The 21,783-nt window shown below is 38.7% G+C and overlaps 2 protein-coding genes across 6 annotated transcripts in view; one reads left to right on the forward strand and one right to left on the reverse strand.

The window, feature by feature from the left end:
* The window catches only part of LOC306763088 (gap junction alpha-3 protein-like), a 50,437-nt gene that overhangs the window by 6,410 nt on the left and 22,244 nt on the right, over positions 1–21,783 (forward strand). The gene's annotated exons all lie outside the window — the stretch shown is intronic.
* vma21 (vacuolar ATPase assembly factor VMA21) lies at positions 406–4,558 on the reverse strand. Its single transcript, XM_079250220.1, has 3 exons — positions 4,380–4,558; positions 4,008–4,117; positions 406–1,219 (listed from the first exon to the last, which is right to left on the reverse strand). Exons 1-3 carry the CDS (start codon positions 4,439–4,441, stop codon positions 1,080–1,082), a joined length of 312 nt encoding a protein of 103 aa, XP_079106346.1. The 5' UTR covers positions 4,442–4,558; the 3' UTR covers positions 406–1,079.

The following is a 21,783-nucleotide window of genomic DNA, read 5'->3' on the forward strand; positions in this document are numbered from 1 at the left end:
ACAGACGGTGGGGGAAGTCAGGACCTCGTGTGTGATACAGTTTGTTCATCACGCGCAGACCCAAATAAAGTTCATCCAAGATTTTAATCATAGGGTCTTCTCGAAGATAAGATTTTAATCCACCGACTTTCCCAACACTAAACATTCACACGTATGCTGTGGGCCAATCGTTCCACTCCGGTTGTTCCCTAAGAAAGGATTAGAAATAAAACATATTTTGTTCCCCAATTCATTTTTAAAAAAATGGTTTAGAATAAACAGAAATAATTGATGCAGCTTTTTTTTGTGCATGATCACAATGTTAGAAAAATGTGCTTTAATGACAGAATGAAAAAAGATGTTGAAATTTGTTAAATGACAAAATTTTTTACCAGTTTACTTGAATCATTCAGCAGTTTTATTTGCATTACACCGTTATCGTCATCTACATTCTCAAATCGCCAAACACCTTCAGTACAAAAGGATAATTTAAATAAAAACCATTTATAAATCAAAGTTTCACAATGTCACTATACTACAGCACACAAACACATCAATGAGAGGTGAAACACACTTTGACTGATAGAGCAATGAGTTTGTTTTAAAGGGAAGACATTTTGTTCCAAAATACTGAATGAAAGATTGAGGACAGCTCTGCATTCTGGATTCTAACTTACAACATGGACACATTATACATTATACAGTGTGTGCACACATCAGTCAGAACCCAAGATGTTTTCCAACATGACAAATGTGAAGGGACTTACAGCACTTGGCAGCTCAAGACAAAGCTTCTTAAAGAAAAAAAAGAAGCCGTCTAGTCAACAAAAGTAACATTTCAGAAAAGAAGGAAAATAAAAGGATGAAAAAGTGGGCCTGCTGGGGCTGGCAAGAAAACACAACCATCCATCCCCGCTAATGAAAATATATTAACTTCCTGCTATGGCTTTGGGCTAAAGCCTGAGCCCAAACCAGATACCCCGACTGTCTGGTTTGAAGATGGTGCCGTGTTGAGTGTTGATGCCCATGAGAGGGGGCCCGTGGATCCCTGCCCGCATCTGTCCATCTCCGCTGGTCTCAGTAGCTGATAAGGGCATGCCTTAATCATGTTTGCCCTTGCCTTTAGGCGTGCCTTCGTTCCAGGCCACATAAACAAACAACGCCAAAACCACATGCACTGCGAGCACTGCAACAATGGCTGCATAGAAGTAGCTGTCAGAGCTCGACATCTTCATCGAACCTGGGAAGAGGAGGAGAGGAGGGTTGACGATGATGACATGAGGCGAAATTAGCGTCAAAAATTGTAAAGTGTCATTGTTGTCGAGTGAAATTTCACGCATCTTTCAGAACATAAAACCTAAGATGCACGAGGGGGAAGGAAGACTATTTCAGGATTAATCAGAATTCTGCGTGTAAGAAGCTTGTGTGTCTCACATGGGAAGAACCAGGAAGTCTGAAGCTGCTGGAAAACCATGGATTCTCAGAATAGCAGTGAGAATTTGGGAAATAAGTGGGAGTTGGTTTTTTTTTTTGTTTGTTCATTCTTGAAATTGATCATTTCGATTGCTTCCTATCATTTGGGAATAACTGTACGAAACTGATGTGAACTACTAAGCCAGACATCTTTAGCTTGCGTGTTTTCAGTACAATCCTTTTGGATTGCCTCTGTACTTTTCACATACATTTATTTACATTTACATTATTTTACAAATTTATTCTGCAACTTCAACAAAAAATTGTTGTGTTCTGCAAGTAAAGTGCATGAGGAGGAGAACAATTCTTTATCTGTGTAATTTCACAATTCTACAGTATTCCCCCCCCCCCCCCTCTTTCGGTACACTGACAGACAAAGTCCCCCCCCCCAGACTGATGACTTAAGACTGATTGCTTTGGTATTTAAAACAAGGACTTATATTTCCCTACTTATTTGTGTCAACATTGAAGTTATTAATTTAATAAATTATTTTTTAAATTCAATCATCAACTGATTATTACAGGACAGTAAATGCAAAGTGAATTCAGATGCATGTAAAGTGCACGTAACCTTGTCAGTGGAATTGCTGAGCATCTACATTTCTGACTGACTGGGGATACTCTTGATATAACTGTGTTTTGTTCAAATGCACCGCAGATGGAGTGAATATGTGCTTCAGCGCACACAGGCAACGTAGATAAAACAGTCACTAAATGTTTATTTTAATTCTGAAATTCAATGTGACATTTTATATACCTAATTAAGTTTTGTACTTCCTTAGATGCAACAGAGAAAATATATAAATAATCAGCATACTATCTCTGGACTATATTTTGTCCATCTGCTGGACTGTATTCTAATCATCACAGCCCTGTAAAGATGGTGGGAGCGTTTGATGAACGGCTGTGTGAGTGTGTTGGGTGGTTGCAAACAACGGAGAATTACCACCACCAACGGTGCCTGAAACTCACGTCAGAATGCAGACGTGAACTCTGAACTCAGCACTCCCCAATCCTCAGTAGATAAACTGACTTAACAACAAAGGCAAAGTAAAAGAAACGTGGAAATATGAAGGGCGATCACATATGACAACGCTTGAAACAGACGTATCTATTATGTACATAAAGGAGCATAAATGGGTCTTAAAACACAGTTATGGCCTGAGAAGAGATGGTTTCAAGATGTTGTCCAGGGTTTAAAAGCAGCTGGGCCTTTTCATTTGGTAATGTAAATATAACATGCATACTTAAGAATAAATTAACAAAAATATACCTATATTTAAGCCAAGATGAGTATAAGCAAGAGTTCAGACCACACATCAGTATTTGCTTTGCAGATGTTGATGGTTTTGCAGCTTCTGATCTGTTTTATTCAGTGAAAATCTTTTTTTTTTAGACATTTAGTTAATATTCCAACAGAAACTTCCTCCATAGTCTAGAGCTTTTCTGAGGGTATTCATTATTTATTATGCTATAATATTCCCACACAACTTCTCTGACATCGATGTTAGCTATCATATTATGTTGCCATTATTTATCTATTTATCATTATCTATTCCTCTAAATTATAATAAAAATATGTTGAATAAATGAAAGTCCCATGTTAAAAACAAAACAAACTTCTAAAAAAAAATGTATCATTAAATGTGATAAGGGTGGGAAAATCTAATCGAAAAATTGAAAATCTGGATTTTTTTTTGCTTCACAATTTTAAAACAGATTTTTTTGTTAAAAAAAATTTATTTCTTTTTTTCAAATAAATAAAAAAAAATCTATTATAAAATTTTTGTCTTTTTATTTTTATTTTTATTGATCTTTTTTTTACTTGTCGTCTTGGGCATTATAGCAGCAAAATGATGGTCAGACTACTGTGTTGTTTTTTCCAAATTGAAATCAAGAAAAATGACGAGCAAAAAAAAAAAAAAATGTTGATACATTTTTTTGGTTTTTAGTCTACATCAAAGAATTGTAAGAATCGCAAATTAAATTGAAAAGGACATCCAAAAAAATCGGAATCGAATCAAGACAAAAGCATATGGTCACAGCCCTAACATGTGATAAAATAAGTTCTTGTGCCAATGCAGTTAAATTACTTCCACTAAGTCAGGCCAACACACAGGACCTCTCAGGATGTCCCATCAGTTCTGCCAGACCTTAATGTTCAGTCATATAAGAATTTGAACCATTTGAATGAAAACAAAATCTTAAACTATTTTATTAATTACATTTAGAGGCTGAATTAAAGCCCTGGGCCAAGGCTGCTGCTATCAAGAGTAAATGTGTTTGGTCTACCATATTGCTAGGGGTATGATTATTACTGTATATTATTAAGGTATGTCTTTTGAACCCACCAAAAAATAAAGAAAAATCTGTTTGAAAAAAAGGAAGAGAGAGCAAATTGTGGAAATATCCAATTCATCTAAATGTGTGAAACAACAATAACACTGGAGGGCTTTAATTCAGTTAACACACACACACAAAAAAAAAAAAAAAAAAAAAAAAAAAGTTTTTTTTGTTTTGTTTCATTTTTTTAAAAGGGAAAAAACAGACTCTACCCTCAAAGATGTATGCCTTTGATAGGAAGTAGAGTCCAATGGGTAGCGTGACCATCAGTATAGTGAAGAACAGCAGTGTCTTCAGGGCTGAAACCAAGGAGCCTTCGTTGCTGTGGAGTAAAAGTTCATTCATCAACAGAAACACACCAAGACAGTGATGCTACTGTTTACTGAGTAAAAGGCGTATTCTGGTCCAAATAAAGTAGGTCCCTAGGCCATGATTACTGTTGTTGTGCAGGATTATGCCATATTAAATAGTCTATTAAAAGTATTTGATGCGCATGTTCTACATTTATCAGGACTCTGGTTATGACAACAACCGTCTAGCTCGCTAAAAGGTTGCTACCTAACCAGTTAACCAGTTGTTCTCACCCTCTGAAATACGGAGGAGGCTCAGTGGAGGCGTCTAAAGATGCTCGCACAGGTCGGTCCATTAATGTGCCGGTAAAAGGTGGGATAATAAATGAAATGATAGGTTTGAGAAGCTTTAAACGTCTGTTTTCTCTGTATGTTGTTGTCGCTCGGAAAACAGCTCTTCCGCTACAGTCACGAGACGGTCACACGACGAGGTTTGCCTTTAGTTAGTCTCGCGAGGCAATGCGTTATGTCAGCTGTCAGGAGTGTGGTTCATATCCTGAAGACGTCATGGTTTTTCTTTCATATGGGCAATGATATTTATGACCGTGAACTACAATATGGGACAGTTCTCGGAAAAAGAACAATGTGAAACAAATCTGGGTATTTTCATGTTAACTGGAAGCATTTCCTGTAATTTTCATTTCATAAGTAAGATGAGCAGACCAATCATCCAATCATCCTCCTCAGAAATCATATTAACATAAAATGCCCAAAATAATTTTAATAAAATTAGGTAGCATATTTAGCTGATAAGTAACATAATTGCAATTTATTAATATGTATTTCACATGGCAAATGCTCAGTACACTATAACAGCAGCCTTTTGTATTGTTCAGAATCTGTCATCTCTCCTATATCTGCTTACACACACACACACACACACACACACACACATACATATATATGCGTATATATATATATATATATATATATATATATATATATATATATATATATATATATATATATATATATATAATATATATATATATATATATATATATATATATATATATATATATATATGCTCTTGAACTTCTTTTCACAATTATATATACATATATATATATATATATATATATATATATATATATATATATATATATATATATATATATACATATACATATACATATATATATATATATATATATATATATATATATATATATATATATATATATATATATATATATATATATATATATATAGTTTCATCAAAAGCATTCTTCATTTTCCTGAATTACAAGTTTTTTTCAAGGAACTTAGCTGGAAATAATGTCAGCAAAATAATTATAAATTAAGTAACTTTTACCATTTTTAGAAATGCTTTACTGAATTTAGCCCGAGAAGTTAAATCAAGAGGAGCAAAATGCTGTGAAATGACTCATAGTCCTAACATGAGATGCATTTTGACGGCTGAAAATGTGTTTTGTCCTCAAAGGAAAACATAAACTGTGCCCATGGGCCAACATCATTGTCCCTTTTCCTCTGTTTTAATATGAAAAGCCTAAAAATAAATGTCTTCATTTGAATACATTTCATTGTTTTTCCAAATTAAAAATAAATGTAGAAGAAGGATGCTGACATGACATAACCTGGTTTTTACACGTGTTTAATCATGTCCACGAGTACTGTAGTACCTTCAAATATTTCTACTTGAATTAAACATACGGATCATTTAATCCATTTCATGCAAAGTATACATTTAGTGTCAGTGTGCTGGCTGTGTTCCTGGTTGAAGTCTCCCTGGTGGAGTGGCCTTTTCTGCTCCAATTGGCTTTGTACTCCATGATCCAATGCTCAGCAGGTTGCCCAAAACACATTTAATATAAAAAGACTTGCAAAAGGAACCAGTCAGAAGCGCTAGGTACAATCCAGTGATGTGTGTTCAAAATAATCATTTTGCTTTCTGAGGCGATTTCACTCCCAAGTAGTTATCCAGAAAAAAGCCCAAAACGTCACTGACTCATTGACTCTGAATGCACAGAGAACTGTCGCACTGAATCATGTTATTCTTAAATCTGCTGCTGGATGAACAAAGAAGAGTGATTTCAAAAATCTTTTTCTGCCCTTTTTCTTTGTTATGGTGATGCATTATGGAGACAGACAGGAAGCAGGTAAGAGGGATTTCAACACAGTGCCCCGAATACTCTGTGGTGTTTTCAACATGTTGTCATGTAATGCCTCGTGCTTTTCATCTATCAGCATCTGTTGTGAGAACCAGTGATGAGGAAAGGGTTAACTTTAACCTTGCAGGCAAAGCAAGGAGGAGGAGTTAAAGGTTTGATGAAAAGCTTATAAAAGGAGATGATTTAGAGATGTTGGCTATTTTTTTCCCCCCTGACCTGCAGCAGTGTAACACTAAGCTTTATAGTTGACAGCTGCTGCTCATGGTGTAGAACTGATAGTGTTCTTGATAATGTGTTCTTTTTTTTCAATTTTAGATCAGCTTGCTTATTTGGCTTGATTGCCACTGTAATTAAAATCTAACCTTGCATTGCTTTAATCGGTTTATTAATGAGAAATTTGTTATTATTTTGATTGAGTTGTGACTGATGTGCCTTAATTTAATACCAGCCTCTTCATCTTCAGTATTGAGCCAAGCGATTAAATTCCAGTTGCATTAATTAACTTTTATTAAAACAACCAACCAATTAAAACAACCCCCCAACACACACACACACACACACACACACACACACACACACACACACACACACTGAATTTAGGAACTGCTTTTGTCCTTCTGCAGATGTTTTATGGAAAGTGTCCTCACCTCTGACATTTTGGTATGATACTCCAGCTGTTAAAAGGTTAACAAAAAGGCCATGAAGAGAAACAGGAAGTCAGCCCAGAGCATCATAGGGAGACAATTGACCTCTCTGTCAAACATCTCCACCACATATTGACAGCATAAGGCCAAATGCATCATCTCTGACAGTTCACAGTAACCATTTGCTCTCATTGCTGCCCTCAACGATGTGCTGTAGGAATATTCAGACCTGCACCGGCAGACCGATGAATACATTTTACCCAAGTACCATACGGACACTGGATCCTAAAAGTAATCATTTGCATCCATCCGGAATGTTACATAGTGTGACTTTAATACACATAACATACTGTAACATTGCAAATATAAATGTGTGTATATGTACTCACACAGAGATGAATAGACTATAAATGTATATAAATATACATATATATATACATATATATATACATATATATATATATATATATACATATATATATACATATATATATATATATATATATATATATATATATATATATATATATATATATATATATATATAGATAGAGAGAGAGAGAGAGAGAGAGAGAGAGAGAGAGAGAGAGAGATAGATAGATAGATATACATATATGTGTGTATGTATGTATGTATGTATAACACATCAGAGCTTGGGAATGTAAAATCTTCGCATCCTCAAGGAGTAAAAATGTTGTGCCTTAGCAGAGAACAAAACTATAAACCCCCAGAACTTGATATAGATTGCAGCACAATAGGCTATAAATTTTCATTAATCAATATTGTGGTATGACGGCATACAGTCAGTCACATAATTTTAATACTTTTATGAATTCTTAGACATGTTGAAATTACATCTTCATGCCAACCACATTTTATCATCTACAACTTACTTACTTTATTGTCCCCAAAGGGGAAATTCTTTTCCACAGGCCAAGCTCCTGGACTTCTGTCACCAAGTAGACAGTATTGCACATAAGACAGCACAGCCCAGCATAGCAACACTGCACAGTACCTTAGGGGTTAGACACTGAAGTTTCATAACAGTGGCTCTTCAACTCAGCTTGAAGACAAATATTAATTCTGAAATTAACATTAATGCATTGTTAACTAAGCTGGCATTATGTAAAACTGAATTAAACCAAAAATATTATGAATGTACTGCAAACACAGAGATGAATTAGTACCCAGGGTATAAACCTTCAGGATTATATCTATAAGAGGCACGATGGAACTTTGGCAGATATTTCAGTGTTGCACCCTCTAATGACGTCTAATGTGGCGTCCATCTTGCATCCTACCTGCACTGTGCGCTCTTTCCAGACAGTAAAAGACATACTTATCTTAACTCTTGTCTTATCTCTTGCTCTGTCCATTTTCTCTCTTTCTTTTCCTCTCATCCTTTGATAACATCTTTTTGGCTTTCTTTGCTGAATCAGCTACAGTGCAGATTCAAAATGGCAGGTTGATATCTACTAGTTGTATTACTAGTGTGTAATGCTGTGTGTAAGGCAAGGCAGTTTCTCAGCCTCAGGACGTTGCTGTCTAACGACCACTCCAGATATGTAAAGATTTAATGTCACTTTGCCATAAACAAGTCAGGAATGCAAACTTTATGTTTGACAAGTTACACAGTGTGACTTTAATGCACAAAACTAACCTAACGCATCTCATTCCATAAATTGATCAAAAATGAAAATAAAGTCACAATTTACCAACTCAAACCTCCAATTTTCTGCTCCTTTTTTTTTAGTTCTTATAATATTCTCTTTTTCTTCATCCGTCCACTACTGCTTAGAAAGAAGGATGCAGATAAAATAGTCCCCATCATTTAGTCTCTGCATCAACAGAACACAACTTTCTCCAGCACTTGGCCTCACTTGAGTCTTTTTAACAGAAAATAAAATTAAAACTAACAAAGCATTGTAATATCTGTAGCACAACTGAATTGCTTCTGGATGTTTTGTGTGAGCTTTCTCTCCATCTGCTGCAGCATTGCCACGCACTCAGCCTGGTACCAGGTAAAGTGAAGCAGATGCTACCTAGGAAAAACCTAAAAGGCAGTTTACTTGTGTGTTTCGGCAAACATTTCATATTGGATTATTTCTAGTAGTCTGGATTTGATCTGTTTTTTAATATTTCTTCTGTCTTGAGATCTGGGGGTATTCATTAAATGGGGCCAGAGACCCTGATGCCTATGCTTTAAAGATGCTTTAAGGTATTTTGAGTAGATTAAAAGAAAGAAAAAGAAAAAAAAAGACATTTAAATTTTCATAGTGTTGTAGAAATAAAGTCTTATCTTATCTTATCTTATCTTATCTTTTGTATTATGCTGCTGAAAATATGGCCTTAGGAGGCAGGGTAAATTTATTGAAATTTCGTACCACTAAATGAGGGGTGCGTCTCCATAATGTCTAGTCTCCTTTGGAGCCAACAGAGGAAGAACCCATAGCTTATGTTGCCAATAGTAATCAAACAAATCACCAGCTCACAGAAGATGGGGATTAGTAGAAATGATCAGAGTAAAATGAAAGCACTGTAACTACAACACTGGCAGAAACTTGTGGGCAACATAAGTACCACCCCTCCCACTATCCGCATTCACTGAATAAAATATAAAATCACAAGAAATAGACCTAGGGTGTTGCTTTTCTTCACTGCAGACAGCTTATGGTTTGTACAGATGTTAATTTTCATGTAATTTTTTTGTCTTGGGCTGGAAAGTAAAAAGTTTGTGCATGAATTGAAGAAGAAAACGCCAAAAGTTAGTCAGGACTTCAGTTTTTTTTCCCTTTATTGATAGCAGCAACATAACTTTAATGTATCAGTCCATTGCTAATCGTCAGTGTTGATTTATTTTCATTTAAACTTGTAATTTAACTTTCTTTATTATTTTTCTTATGATTTTCTTAAGATAGATACTGGAGTTAAAAGAAACAAAATGTAAAAAACAAAAAACAGGAAAAATAGTATGCACATCATTGTTCCCATTCCCAAAGTACCTACAATCAAATCCATCCTCAAAACACATTTGTTCATCTGTTTTTTATTGTGCAGTGTCCTTGAGTGACTTGAAAGGCGCTATTAAATAAAATGCATTATTATTATAACAATTCTTTGCAGCAGCTACAGCAGCAAGTCTGTTAGAATATGTCTGTATGAGCTTGACCTGCCATGACTTTTTACAAAAGTGCTCCAGCTTCTTTTGCAAAAATTCACAAAGTGCTGCTTCCACCATGCTTCGCTTCACTGTGAACATGGTGTTATTAAGTTGTAACATCGGTCATCGCGCCTGTCCCCGTGTGTGAATGCCTTAAGTTTGACCAACAACAAGCTGTGTACAATCTTTGAACTCACAGGGTAAGCTTTGCAGCAGAAAATATAGGGATATTTGCTGGTAACTAGCTAACCAGTTAAGCTAGCTAACTTTGCATTACCATCAAGAAAGAAGCACTGGCTTGGATACAGTTTTTTCATACAATGTTTGGAAACTTTATCAAAATATGCAATTACTTTTAAAGTAAAATTATTTATAACGACAGAACTCTTCAGTTTAATCAGCTTGTTAGCTTGGTAACGAAGTTCGATTCTTTTGTATTGTCACATTAAAAATGCTTTTCCATGAAATAGAGATGGACTTCTGTAAGATTGCTTATGAAAGTGGTGTGAATGTTTTGAACCTGTTCATCAATAAAGTCTCTTAAAAATAACTTGTCCAACCTTTAACATAAACTGTATACAACAAGGACATAACATAACCAAAGGACTTCAGAAATAAAGCCAAGGAAATAAGTACTTCAAAGTGCCTGTGGGGGAAAGTGGGCCGACTTACTTTATACTTCTGGATTCTATGCACTCAATAATGCATGTCAGCATGCAAGCGTCATAATATTGATTAAAACCTTGCCTGCTTCTGTGGGTTGACATTCAAAAAGCAATGTCCTCTTTCGTGACGTATAAAGTAGCATCATGACCAATATGTCATTTAATTTTTTAAGACCAGGATTAGTCTTTGTGAGCAGCATCCTGGTGGTCCTAATGAACCAATTCTACTCAAACAGATTTTAATAACGGTGGAATCCGATTTCTACATGTTATAAGTACAACTGCCTTGTTGTAAATACAGCAGCTGGTTTGTGTGAACAGCCTCTCCGAGCATCACCAAACATTCATTCATTACTATTGTTAACATTATTGTTATTATTATTATTATTATTATTATTATTATTATTATTATTATTATTATTATTATTGTTGTTGTTGTTGTTATAACCTTATTTAACCTGTTAAAAAATATTAATTTATATAGGACTTTTGTTGATAAAAATCACAACGTTCTTACCAACCCTAACCCGAACACAAAATGTTAAGAAACCATAAAATCATAATGTCTTTCTCAAGAGGCCTTTAGTACATTTCATTATTAAAACCATCAAATTTTAATACAATACTCAAACACATGTAATCAGCATATAAGAATAACCTGATAGAAACGTGAGCATTTCCAATGCTCTCACATTGTTTTTCGTGCAAGAGGCAGTTAAAAGTATCAAATGTAACAAGATCCGACAGCTCCAGGTCATTTAGTAGTTTGTTCCAGTCTGATGGAGCAGAAAACCTAAAACCTCTTTTCCTGAGCTCAGTCCACACATGAGGGACAGACAGTTTGTAAAAGTCACAAAAGAGCAAAAGTGCATACCTGCATTCAATCCTTTGTAAATATATTCCCAAACCTGAAGGGATCAAACCAATACTAGGTTTGCATGCCAAGATCAGCCACTATGTTTCTCTTGGATGTTTGTTGTACAGATCACAGTGGTGAGTTGGAAAGTTACAACTACTTATAAATGCAAATGCACAGTGGTTTAGAGAGTTTAATTATTGAAGGATTGTGTTGGCAGCCCTCATACACAATACATCACCATCGTCAAGGAGTGGCATAAAAGCTGTGGAAACCAGTCGCTTTCTTATTGTTAGAGAAAAACAAGTTTTGATTTTTTTTAAAAAAGAGACCTAGTTTCAGTTTCAGGTTAGGTGCCAGTTTTTCAATGTGTTCATTAATTGTTAACATCTCACGATACAAAAACCTAGATATTTACTCCTAACTTGCCACTCTAAGACGTACCTTCTGATGTTGCTCAATGATTCTATCAAAGTAGGAAATAATATAAATGTGGATTTTTCTGCATTTAGCACCAGTTTAAGGTTTTGAAAACTAAATTTCACAATAATGCATGCTAAATGAAGACCGCATTTGATGAACAGCCTGTTTAACAGATTTGGCCTATGATAGCGTTGTTTGTATCAAAGTGATACATTTTGAACAAACTTTACACTGTTAATTTAAACGGGAAATAAATAGGTTCCAGGGTCAACCTTGGGGAACACCATTAGAGACGTCACAAAAAAGGGAAACGACTCATTCAGTTTGTATATTTTGAAAATCTTGCATAATATTCAGCAGGAGTTTATGGTGAGCTGTTATGTCATTTATTACTTTTTTAGCTGTAATAATACAAGACCCATAAGTTGATAGAATATTATTGGCATCCAAAAATACTTTCAGCTGATCACTGACTGGTCTTTCTCGAGCTTTTTGTTAAGACACAGAGTATAGAGTGCATTACCTGGTAGGAGGGTGGATGAAGCGTCTTGCCCCAGGACACAATATCAGATCGTGAAGAGAGATTTAAATTTTCCAGTTACTGGACAAGCATCTCTACTACAAATGGCATTGCTACATCTACCATCTTATCTAAATGAGTTATGACACCGATTTGAAATGACTTGACTGGTTTCAGTTATATTTATCTGATAAGACCTGTTAGTTTGTCCATAATGTGACTTAAATGTATACTACTTGGGTACAATAAGACGCATTTACTTTGTTTTTTTCTACCCATGCTCCCTCTTTGCATTGTAAAACCAGGAAACATGACATACATTTTTGGAGATGACACCAACCTGTAATATGAACTGTATTATGTATAATGTACTTAGCATATCCAAGCTCAATGCTTTGTGTCACCTCAGAGACTCATTACTCCAAGTCACTTTGGATTACATTCCATTAGAGTCCTTCTGTTTGTCCTGTTATTCACATATTAAACAAATCTGTAGTGGAAGGAAATACCTTCCCTAAAGCGATTTCAGAATTGCTTCATTGACAACATGGCTACACTTGAGAGATTTAATTCCTCTTTAATTCAGAATAAAATTTAAATTCACTTTAAAGAGATGAAAAATTATTATCCGTGCCACGTGATTAAGGGTTGCGGGGAAGCTGGAGCCTATTCTAGCGGTCTCTGGGTGAGAGGCAGGGCACACCTTGGACAGGTCACCAATTAACCAAGCGCATGTCTTTGGACAGTGGGAGGACGCCGGAGTACACGGAGAGAACCCACGCATACACAGGGGAACGGGCAAACTCCACACAGAAAGGCCACTGTTCGTGCCTCCCCCACAACCAGGGATCAAACTAGCGACCTTGCTGTGAGGCCATTGCGCTAACCACTATGCCACCATGCAGCCCTGAAAAATGATCATGTAAACACTTAAATATAAATGAAAATTACAGTTATGAATTAAACTTAATTTTGAAGTAAGTTGCTGATATATTTCCACTTTGATTCAAATTGACTAATTCCTCTACAATTCAGTTTATTCCACTTTAAGTTAATTCCAGTGATTCTGTTCATGCTAGTCCTCCTCTACTATCATGCTGAAGCACATATTCCTCTTGGTCTTCTGCCTCCCATCTCCAGTACTCTGACTTATTCTGTGGTCTTCTATGTTTTTGTTGTAGTGTAGGACAAACAAGGACCCAAGTGCAGATTGGATGTGGATACTAGGAAGGGTTTATTGTTTTCCTGGACAGAATGGTAGGTGGCCAGGCAGGCAGGTTGACGGGCAGGCAGGCAAGAATTATGCACTGGTGACAGAACAGACAATTGTTAGACAAGCTGTTTGAGTCCTTAGGCAGAAATGCTGCAATGGCCGAGAGCTGTTACCACTGATGAAACAACAATCAGGCGATGACTGGTGAACTGAGCTGGCCTTTTATCTTGCTGCTGCTGATTTCCTGAAGAGGACCTGGTGTGGACTTGGTTGCCAGGGAAACAGGCACACCCACTGCAGCACAGGTCAGAGCAGGACCCACAACAGTACCCCCCCCTCCACGGGAGCCACTGGGCGACCGAAATTTCTCCGGATGAGCATGACGAAAATCCCGGACCAGGGAAGCATCCAGAATAAACGAGTGCGGAACCCAGGCACGCTCCTCAGGACCATACCCGTCCCAGTCCACCAGAAATTGGAAGCCACGACCCCGACGCCGCACATCCAGGAGACACCGGACAGAATAGGCAGGACGACCCGCCACAAGCCGGGCAGGAGGGACGAGAGGACTAGAGGAAACAGGATTGAGTTGGGAGACATGGAAAGAAGGGTGGACTCTCATGGAACTGGGGAGTTTCAGTTTGATCACGGTGGGATTAATGATCCGCTCAACCTCAAAGGGACCAAAAAAGCGGGGGGCCAACTTCTTGGCATCAGTACGGAATGGAATGTTCCTTGCTGATAACCAAACCTTTTGGCCAGGTGCGTAATGCGGTCCAGGAGTCCGATGACGATCCGCCATGCGGCGGGTACGTTCGGAAGCACGAAGGAGCACAGTCCGAGCCTTCCTCCAAATCCGTCGGCAGCGGCGGATGTGTAGCTGGACCGATGGCACAAAAACCTCCTGTGCTGGAAACAGGGGCGGCTGATATCCTAGGGAGCATTCGAAAGGTGATAAGCCTGAAGCAGAAGAGGTAAGGGAGTTGTGAGCGTATTCTACCCAGTCCAGATGGTCACTCCAGGAGGAGGGGTTGGACTCAGCCACACATCTCAGGGAAGTTTCCAGATCCTGATTAGACCTTTCGGCCTGGCCATTGGTCTGAGGATGGAAACCAGATGACAGGCTCACAGTGGCCCCGAGTGAGTGACAAAACGACTTCCATACCTGGGATGTAAATTGGGGTCCTCTGTCTGATACTATGTCTGTGGGCAGACCATGGAGCCGAAAGACATGAACAAGTAGGTTGGCTGTCTCCTTGGCAGTAGGAAGCTTGGGAAGGGCAATAAAGTGAACAGATTTGGAAAAGTGATCAACTGTGAGGATGGTGGTGTTACCTCTTGAGGCTGGAAGACCAGTGACGAAGTCCAGAGCAATGTGCGACCAGGGTCTGCTTGGAACAGGTAGTGGACGAAGAAATCCCGCAGGTGGCTGATGCGATGACTACACACGTCGTACAGGCTGCAACAAACTCCCGGACATCTTTATCCATTGTGGGCCACCAGAATCTGCGTTTCAAAAAAGAAAGTGTTCGCACAGAACCAGGGTGGCATGCTAGGCAGGAGGAATGTCCCCACTGGAGGACTTGGGAACGTACTGAATCGGGGACATAAAGGCGGTCACGGGGACCTGCGCCAGGGTCAGGCTGTTGGGCTTCTCTAACCCTGTCCTCCACCTCCCAGGAAACAGTGGCTATGACACAGGTTGCAGGTAAGATGGTATCAGGAGAAACTGCAGTCTTGGGTGGAAATTGGCGAGAGAGAGTCAGGTTTCTGGTTTTTGGACCAGGTCTGTATGACAGCGTGAAGTGGAATCGATTGAAGAAAAGAGACCAACGGGCCTGTCGGGGATTCATTTGTCTTGCAGACTGTAGGTATTCCAGGTTCTTATGGTCCGTCCAGATGAGGAATGGCACTTTGGATCCCTCCAACCAATGGCGCCACTGCTCCAGGGCGAGTTTTATGGCTAAGAGTTCCCCATCACCGACATGGTAGTTCTGCTCAGCCGGTGTTAGACGTCGAGAGAAAAAGGCACAAGGATGTAACTTCTGAGACTCTGGGGATCGTTGGGACAACACAGCGCCAACATCTGAAGCATCAACCTCCACCACAAATTGATGGTTGAGATCAGGGTGGAGGAGGACAGGAGCAGTGGTGAATAGATCCTTTAATTTGGGAAAAGCCTGAGCCACCGCCTCAGACCAGACAAATGGGACTGTAGACGATGTAAGTTTTGTCAGGGGAGCTGCGATGTGGCTATAATTGCAAATGAATCTGCGATAAAAATTAGCAAAACTCAAGAAACATTGCAGCTGCTTGACAGAAATTGGAACCGGCCATTCGGTAACAGCTTTGACCTTTTCAGGATCTGCTTGGACCTGTCCACTCAAAAAATGTATCCGAGAAACAGTGTTCTTATGAAAATCACACTTCTCGGCCTTAACGAATAGGCGATTCTCCAGAAGTCTCTGCAGGACTTGTCGGACATGTTGTATATGTTCGGCGAGGTTGTGAGAAAAGATGAGGATATCGTCTAAATAGATGAAAACAAAACGGTTCAGGAAGTCTCTCAGCACATCATTAACTAAGGCTTAGAAAACAGCAAGGGCATTACAAAGTCCAAAAGGCATGACTCGATACTCAAAATGGCCGAGTGGGGTCTTGAAGGCTGTTTTCCACTCATCTCCCTTTTTTATCCTGACCAGATGATAAGCGTTGCGGAGATCTAGCTTTGTGAAGATTGTTGAGCCATGGAAAGCGTTGAAGGCAGACTCAAGAAGTGGCAGAGGATACTTATTCTTTATGGTTATAGCATTTAATCTCCGGTAATCAATACAAGGCCGGAGAGAACCGTCCTTTTTGGATACAAAGAAAAAACCTGCGCCAACAGGGGAAGAAGAAGGTCTAATTAAACCAGCGGCCAGCGAATCCGAAATATATTTCTCCATGGCCTCAGTCTCTGGCTTAGAAAGATTGTACAGACGACTGGCCGGCAACGGAGCCCCAGGTAACAAGTCTATGGTGCAGTCATATGGTTGGTGAGGAGGAAGAGAAAGGGCCCTCTCTTTACTAAACACCTCAGCGAGGTCATGGTAGGCTAGAGGAATGTCTGACAAATCCTGAGAAATGGGACAATGACTGGTAGTGGTTATACCAGATGGGACGGCAGAGTGAAGACAAGTTGCATGACAATAAGAACTCCAGTTAATAATCCTCCCAGTAGTCCAATCCAGATGGGGATTGTGTAACGATAACCAGGGGTGTCCTAAAACCAGGGGTGAATTCGGTGAGTTAACAAAGAAACTGATAAACTCCTGGTGATTTCCTGAAACAATTTGTTTAACCGGAACAGACTCTTGGGTGATGGAATAAAGAATGCTACCATCCAGAGCCCAGGCAGAAACAGGAGGGAAGAGAGTTTCTAGGTTTAGATTAATCCTTGCAGCCCATTCCTTGTCAATAAAGTTTGCTTCTGCTCCAGAATCCACTAAAGCCTGTACTGAATGAGAGAAACCCTTGACATATAGCACCGCTGGAATGAGTGTCTTTGTGTGGGGAATTACCTTTGCAGTAGCGGTCGTCAGTACTCCCACAGCTACTGACGACCCAGATCTTTTGGCCGTTCTGTGCAGACAGCTCTCTAGTGTCCCGGTCTTCCACAATAAAAACAAACTCCTGTGTCCCTCCTCCTCTGTCGTTCCTCTGTGGACAGATGAGCTCGGCCCAGCTGCATGGGCTCCTCGGACTGCCTTGTGCTAGGAAGGGAAGGGCGGACCGTTCCGACGGTGGAGCCAGGAAAAGACAGCTCAGGACGAGTCTGCCGCTCTCTGTCTCTCTCCCGTAAGCGGTTGTCCAGCCTTATTGAGAGGGAAACCAGGTCGTCCAGGGAATCTGGTGCATCGCGGGTGGCAAGCTCGACTGCTTAAACCATTTGCGAAGATTCCACAAAGAGCCTGATCATTCCAGCCCGAATCCGCAGTCCTGAAATCCACAGCAAACTCAGCAACACTCATTTTTCCTTGTCGGAGATTAGCCGCTTAACAGCATCGCCCCCTCTCACTGGATGGTCAAACACCTTCTTCATCTCATCCATAAAAGCTGTGTAAGACATGTGCCTGAAACCCTGCCGTTCAAACGCTGCTTCTGCCCATGACAAAGCCTTGCCCTCCAGAAGTCCGATGACGTAGGAGATCTTGGATTTGTCACTGGCATAAGTGATGGGCTTCTGGTCGAACACAAGTGAGCATTGAAGTAAGAACCCTCTACATTTACCCAGATCCCCGGCATAAGGTTTGGGGTCCGGGATGTGTGTCTCTTACCGGGGTGGCAGAAGCGGTAGGATGCATGGATAAGTCAGGAACCTGTTGCTGATCGGAAGCAGGTTGGACTAGACCAGCCACATGAGTGGTGAGTTGAGACAACTGCGTAAGGATGGTGTGGTAATTCGGGTCCAAAGTTAGAAGCATCTGCTCATGTCGAGCTAAGTGAGCATTCTGACCAGATAGGGCTTGCTGAAGTTGTCCGGCAGCGCCTTCTGGGTTAGAATCTGCTGGATCCATACCTGAAGGCCTGATTGTTCTGTTGTAGTGTAGGACAAACAAGGACCCAAGTTCAGATTGCATGTGGATACTAGGAAGGGTTTATTGTTTTCCTGGGCAGAATGGTAGGTGGCCAGGCAGGCAGGTTGACGGGCACGCAGGCAGGTTGACAGGCAGGCAGGCAAGAATCACGCACTGGTGACAGAACAAACAATTGTTAGACAAGCTGTTTGAGTCCTTAGGCAGAAATGCTGCAATGGCCGAGAGCTGTTACCACTGATGAAACAACAATCAGGCGACGACTGGTGAACTGAGCTGGCCTTTTATCTTGGTGCTGCTGATTTCCTGAAGAGGACCTGGTGTGGACTTGGTTGCCAAGGAAACAGGCACACCCACTGCAGCACAGGTCAGAGCAGGAACCACAACAGTTTTAGATGAAAAGAAAAAAGCAAGAAGTGGATTTTTTTTTCCAGTAGATGTAAGCAGACCACTTCCATCCCCTGTCCAATCGGAACTTCCCAATTCCCAGATTGAAAGTGGAATTAAGTTGAAGCAAACAAACTCTGACTAACTACTATCTCCATGTAAACGCAAAGGAGAAAACTTTGGAATTGGAATAATTTAATTCCAAATAATTAATTCCAAATTAAAAACCATCATGCAACCATGGTCAGTATTGGTCCATTCATTGATTATGTCAAGGCTTGACTGTTGCAATGCTATGTTAACCAAATGTCCAAACATTCCCGATGAAATCTAAAATGTTTTTTAAAAAAACCCATTGCAGCCGAAGGACAGATGAGTACCACTAAAAGAGATCTCCTGAACTGACTCCCAGTAATATTTAGAGCAGAATTTAAAATTCTTCATAAGAAATACAAAGTCATTAACAGCCAAGCTTCATCTTATCTGAAAGATCATATTGTTCCTTATTACGTCACAAGAACTGTTTTTGTCCTCAGAATGCTGGCTTGTTTGTGGTTTTGATTTATAGACACCCTACTTGTGGAACCAGCTGCCATTTTGGCATCTGGAGCCCTCTTGGCTTTTTCTTCTCAGCTAAGCCTAAAAGAAACCTATCTGAAAGAGCTTTTGAGTATTACTTGTTTATTTGTTGCATTCTTTTCATTTTGCTTTTGCCCTGGAAAGCACTGTTGGTGAATCTCGTGCTTAAAAAAATGCTATATACAGTACCGTTCAAAAGTTCTAAGAAAAGTGTCTTAATTTTGGCTGGTACTGTAAGTAAAGGTTGTTATTTACATTGTACTTAAAAAGCTTCTGAATATCTAAGTTTTAAGTCCTGAACCAAGTACACTCACATATTACTCCACAATGGCTCCAAATCCAAAACTTAGGACTTCAAACTAGCAGTTTCCAAACATCTCAGAGGCTGTTTACACTCTGTGATCTTTCATGGGAAAGTTTTCATGGATCAGTTTTGTTGCATTTTTTATTTATTTATTTATTTTTTTTTTACTTTGTTTTCCATCTTTAATGTCTGTCTAAAATTTTTCAAATCTAATTATACATTTTATCTTTTGTGAGTTTAGGTGGGAAATTTCTCTTTGTTCATAGCATCTGCAAACAACTTAGACATCTGAAACATACCAGGCCCATGAGAAGAGATGTGATGCCAATCATTATAGCTAGGATTAATTATAAAATAAACAGTGACCTCTTTTTTGTAAACATGTCATCTGCAATTATTCCAAATAAAGATCCCATCATTCAATGCACTGGAATTATATTTTCTTTGTAAACATAGGCAGCGAAAGTGAAAATAAATTAGGCTTATTTCAGAGAGGTTTGGGAAAAGACGATGAACCACAAAAGATGGAGCCACAGATGGATGCAAGTGTTCACCACGGTATGATGGGATGCATTTTAATAATAATAATAATGATAAAAATAATAATGATAATTTTAAAAAAAAAAACAGTCCTTAAAGTTGACAAAACACGTATTCTTAATTGAAAAGATTTTGTCAAGGAGTCTTTTATAACAAGGACAGAGCAAAGTTGTCCTCCCCTTTTGGATCTTGACATTAGCCCCTCTCTGAGAATTTCCCATGACTCTCTGGACTCCCCCAAGTTGCCTTTTTCATTGTCGCCTGCAGTCTATGTGAGGCATGAGGCACTCTACTCTCCACACCTGTTGTTTAGGCCAAGCGACACCGTGTCCTTCAGAAAATATGTCGAGTGCTGTAACCAGGATCCGTTGGTGTAAATGGAGTTTCCATATGAAACAAGAGAAAGAATTAAAATGCTTGAAGAAGAGTCCATACTATTCATAGCTTTATCATTTGCTGCATGCACAACAACCTCCAGGGGTGAGGATTGTTAAAAGCATCCATTCATGTCAGCATGTACTTTCCTCTTGGCTATACGCAGCAGTGGAAAATAAATAAATATATCTAACCAAGTTAGAGTTATTGTACCTGAAGTTTGCTCCGTAATAACTCTCTAAAAACCTTTTCATTTATGTTATTGACAAGAAAGCACATGATGTCAGAAATGATCTAATTAAGTTTAAAATTAAATATATATTCTCAGCTGATTAGCTCGGGTTAGTGTTTGGTCCACGAACACACGGGACCAGATGACATCATTTAGCAAAAAACAACAAAACAAAACAAAACAAAGCAAGCCATTAAAAGATATAATTTGTTAATTATATGAACCCAATTAAAAACTCCCAGAGACTGAAATGCTCAGAGTCATTGTGGTACAAAAACATATCTGGAATGTGAAATTGAACTACTAAATGCTAAATGAAATGCTCCAAAAATACCAAAAAGAAGTTGTTTTTAAAGAATTAATTTAGTCACAAAACGTCATCTCTTAGCTGTGTATATGCCTGCATTAGATCAAACGCTTCCCATTAAATGGTTTCCAAGAAAGGAAAAAAAAAAACAACTCCCTTGTGGGCAAATTTAGAGTAAAAATATCTGAAAGGATGTTGTTGTTTTTTGTTTTGTTTTTTTTTTTTAGTACCACAAACATTTTTAGCATAATCTAATGAAGTGAGTCTCAGCCTTTTTCTTTTACTCTTTTTTTTTTCCTTTGGAAGGGGGGACAGATGAAGGAATTACAGATTTAGAACTGAGTCAAGCTCAGTGTGGTCAAAATAAATCCCTAAAAATATATTTCAACGAGCATTTTAAGATTTTTGCTCATTCCTATTTTTTTTTTATTTATTTTTTTTTTAATAAGAGTTACATAAAAGATGGGGGACTGAATGAGATGGTGTCCAATACCCTCAGGTTTTTCACTGACATTTCTTTGCTATAATTGAGAGTCAGACTTATTATTTACTTCACAGCAGTTACAACAATTATTGTTACTGATATTTACTGGAAGCAGGTCCGGTGTGATCTTGGATTTTCATTCAGCAATTATCATAGTAAAACATTTTTACAATAATGTTAAATTTTCACTGTGGTTTTTGTTTGTATTTTGTCAAATTTCTTGTGGATGAATTATGTTTAATA

The sequence above is a fragment of the Telmatherina bonti genome, assembly GCF_933228915.1.
Source record: "Telmatherina bonti genome assembly, chromosome: 12".
Taxonomy (NCBI): domain Eukaryota; kingdom Metazoa; phylum Chordata; class Actinopteri; order Atheriniformes; family Telmatherinidae; genus Telmatherina; species Telmatherina bonti.

Excerpts from the sequence above, each read along its gene's own strand:
- vma21 (XM_079250220.1), bottom strand. The coding sequence starts at position 4,441 with ATGGACCGACCTGTGCGAGCATCTTTAGACGCCTCCACTGAGCCTCCT. Across the intron at positions 4,118-4,379 it reads CCTCCTCCGTATTTCAGAGG|CAACGAAGGCTCCTTGGTTT; the intron begins GTGAGAACAACT and ends TTTACTCCACAG. Across the intron at positions 1,220-4,007 it reads AAAGGCATACATCTTTGAGG|GTTCGATGAAGATGTCGAGC; the intron begins GTAGAGTCTGTT and ends TCCTCTTCCCAG.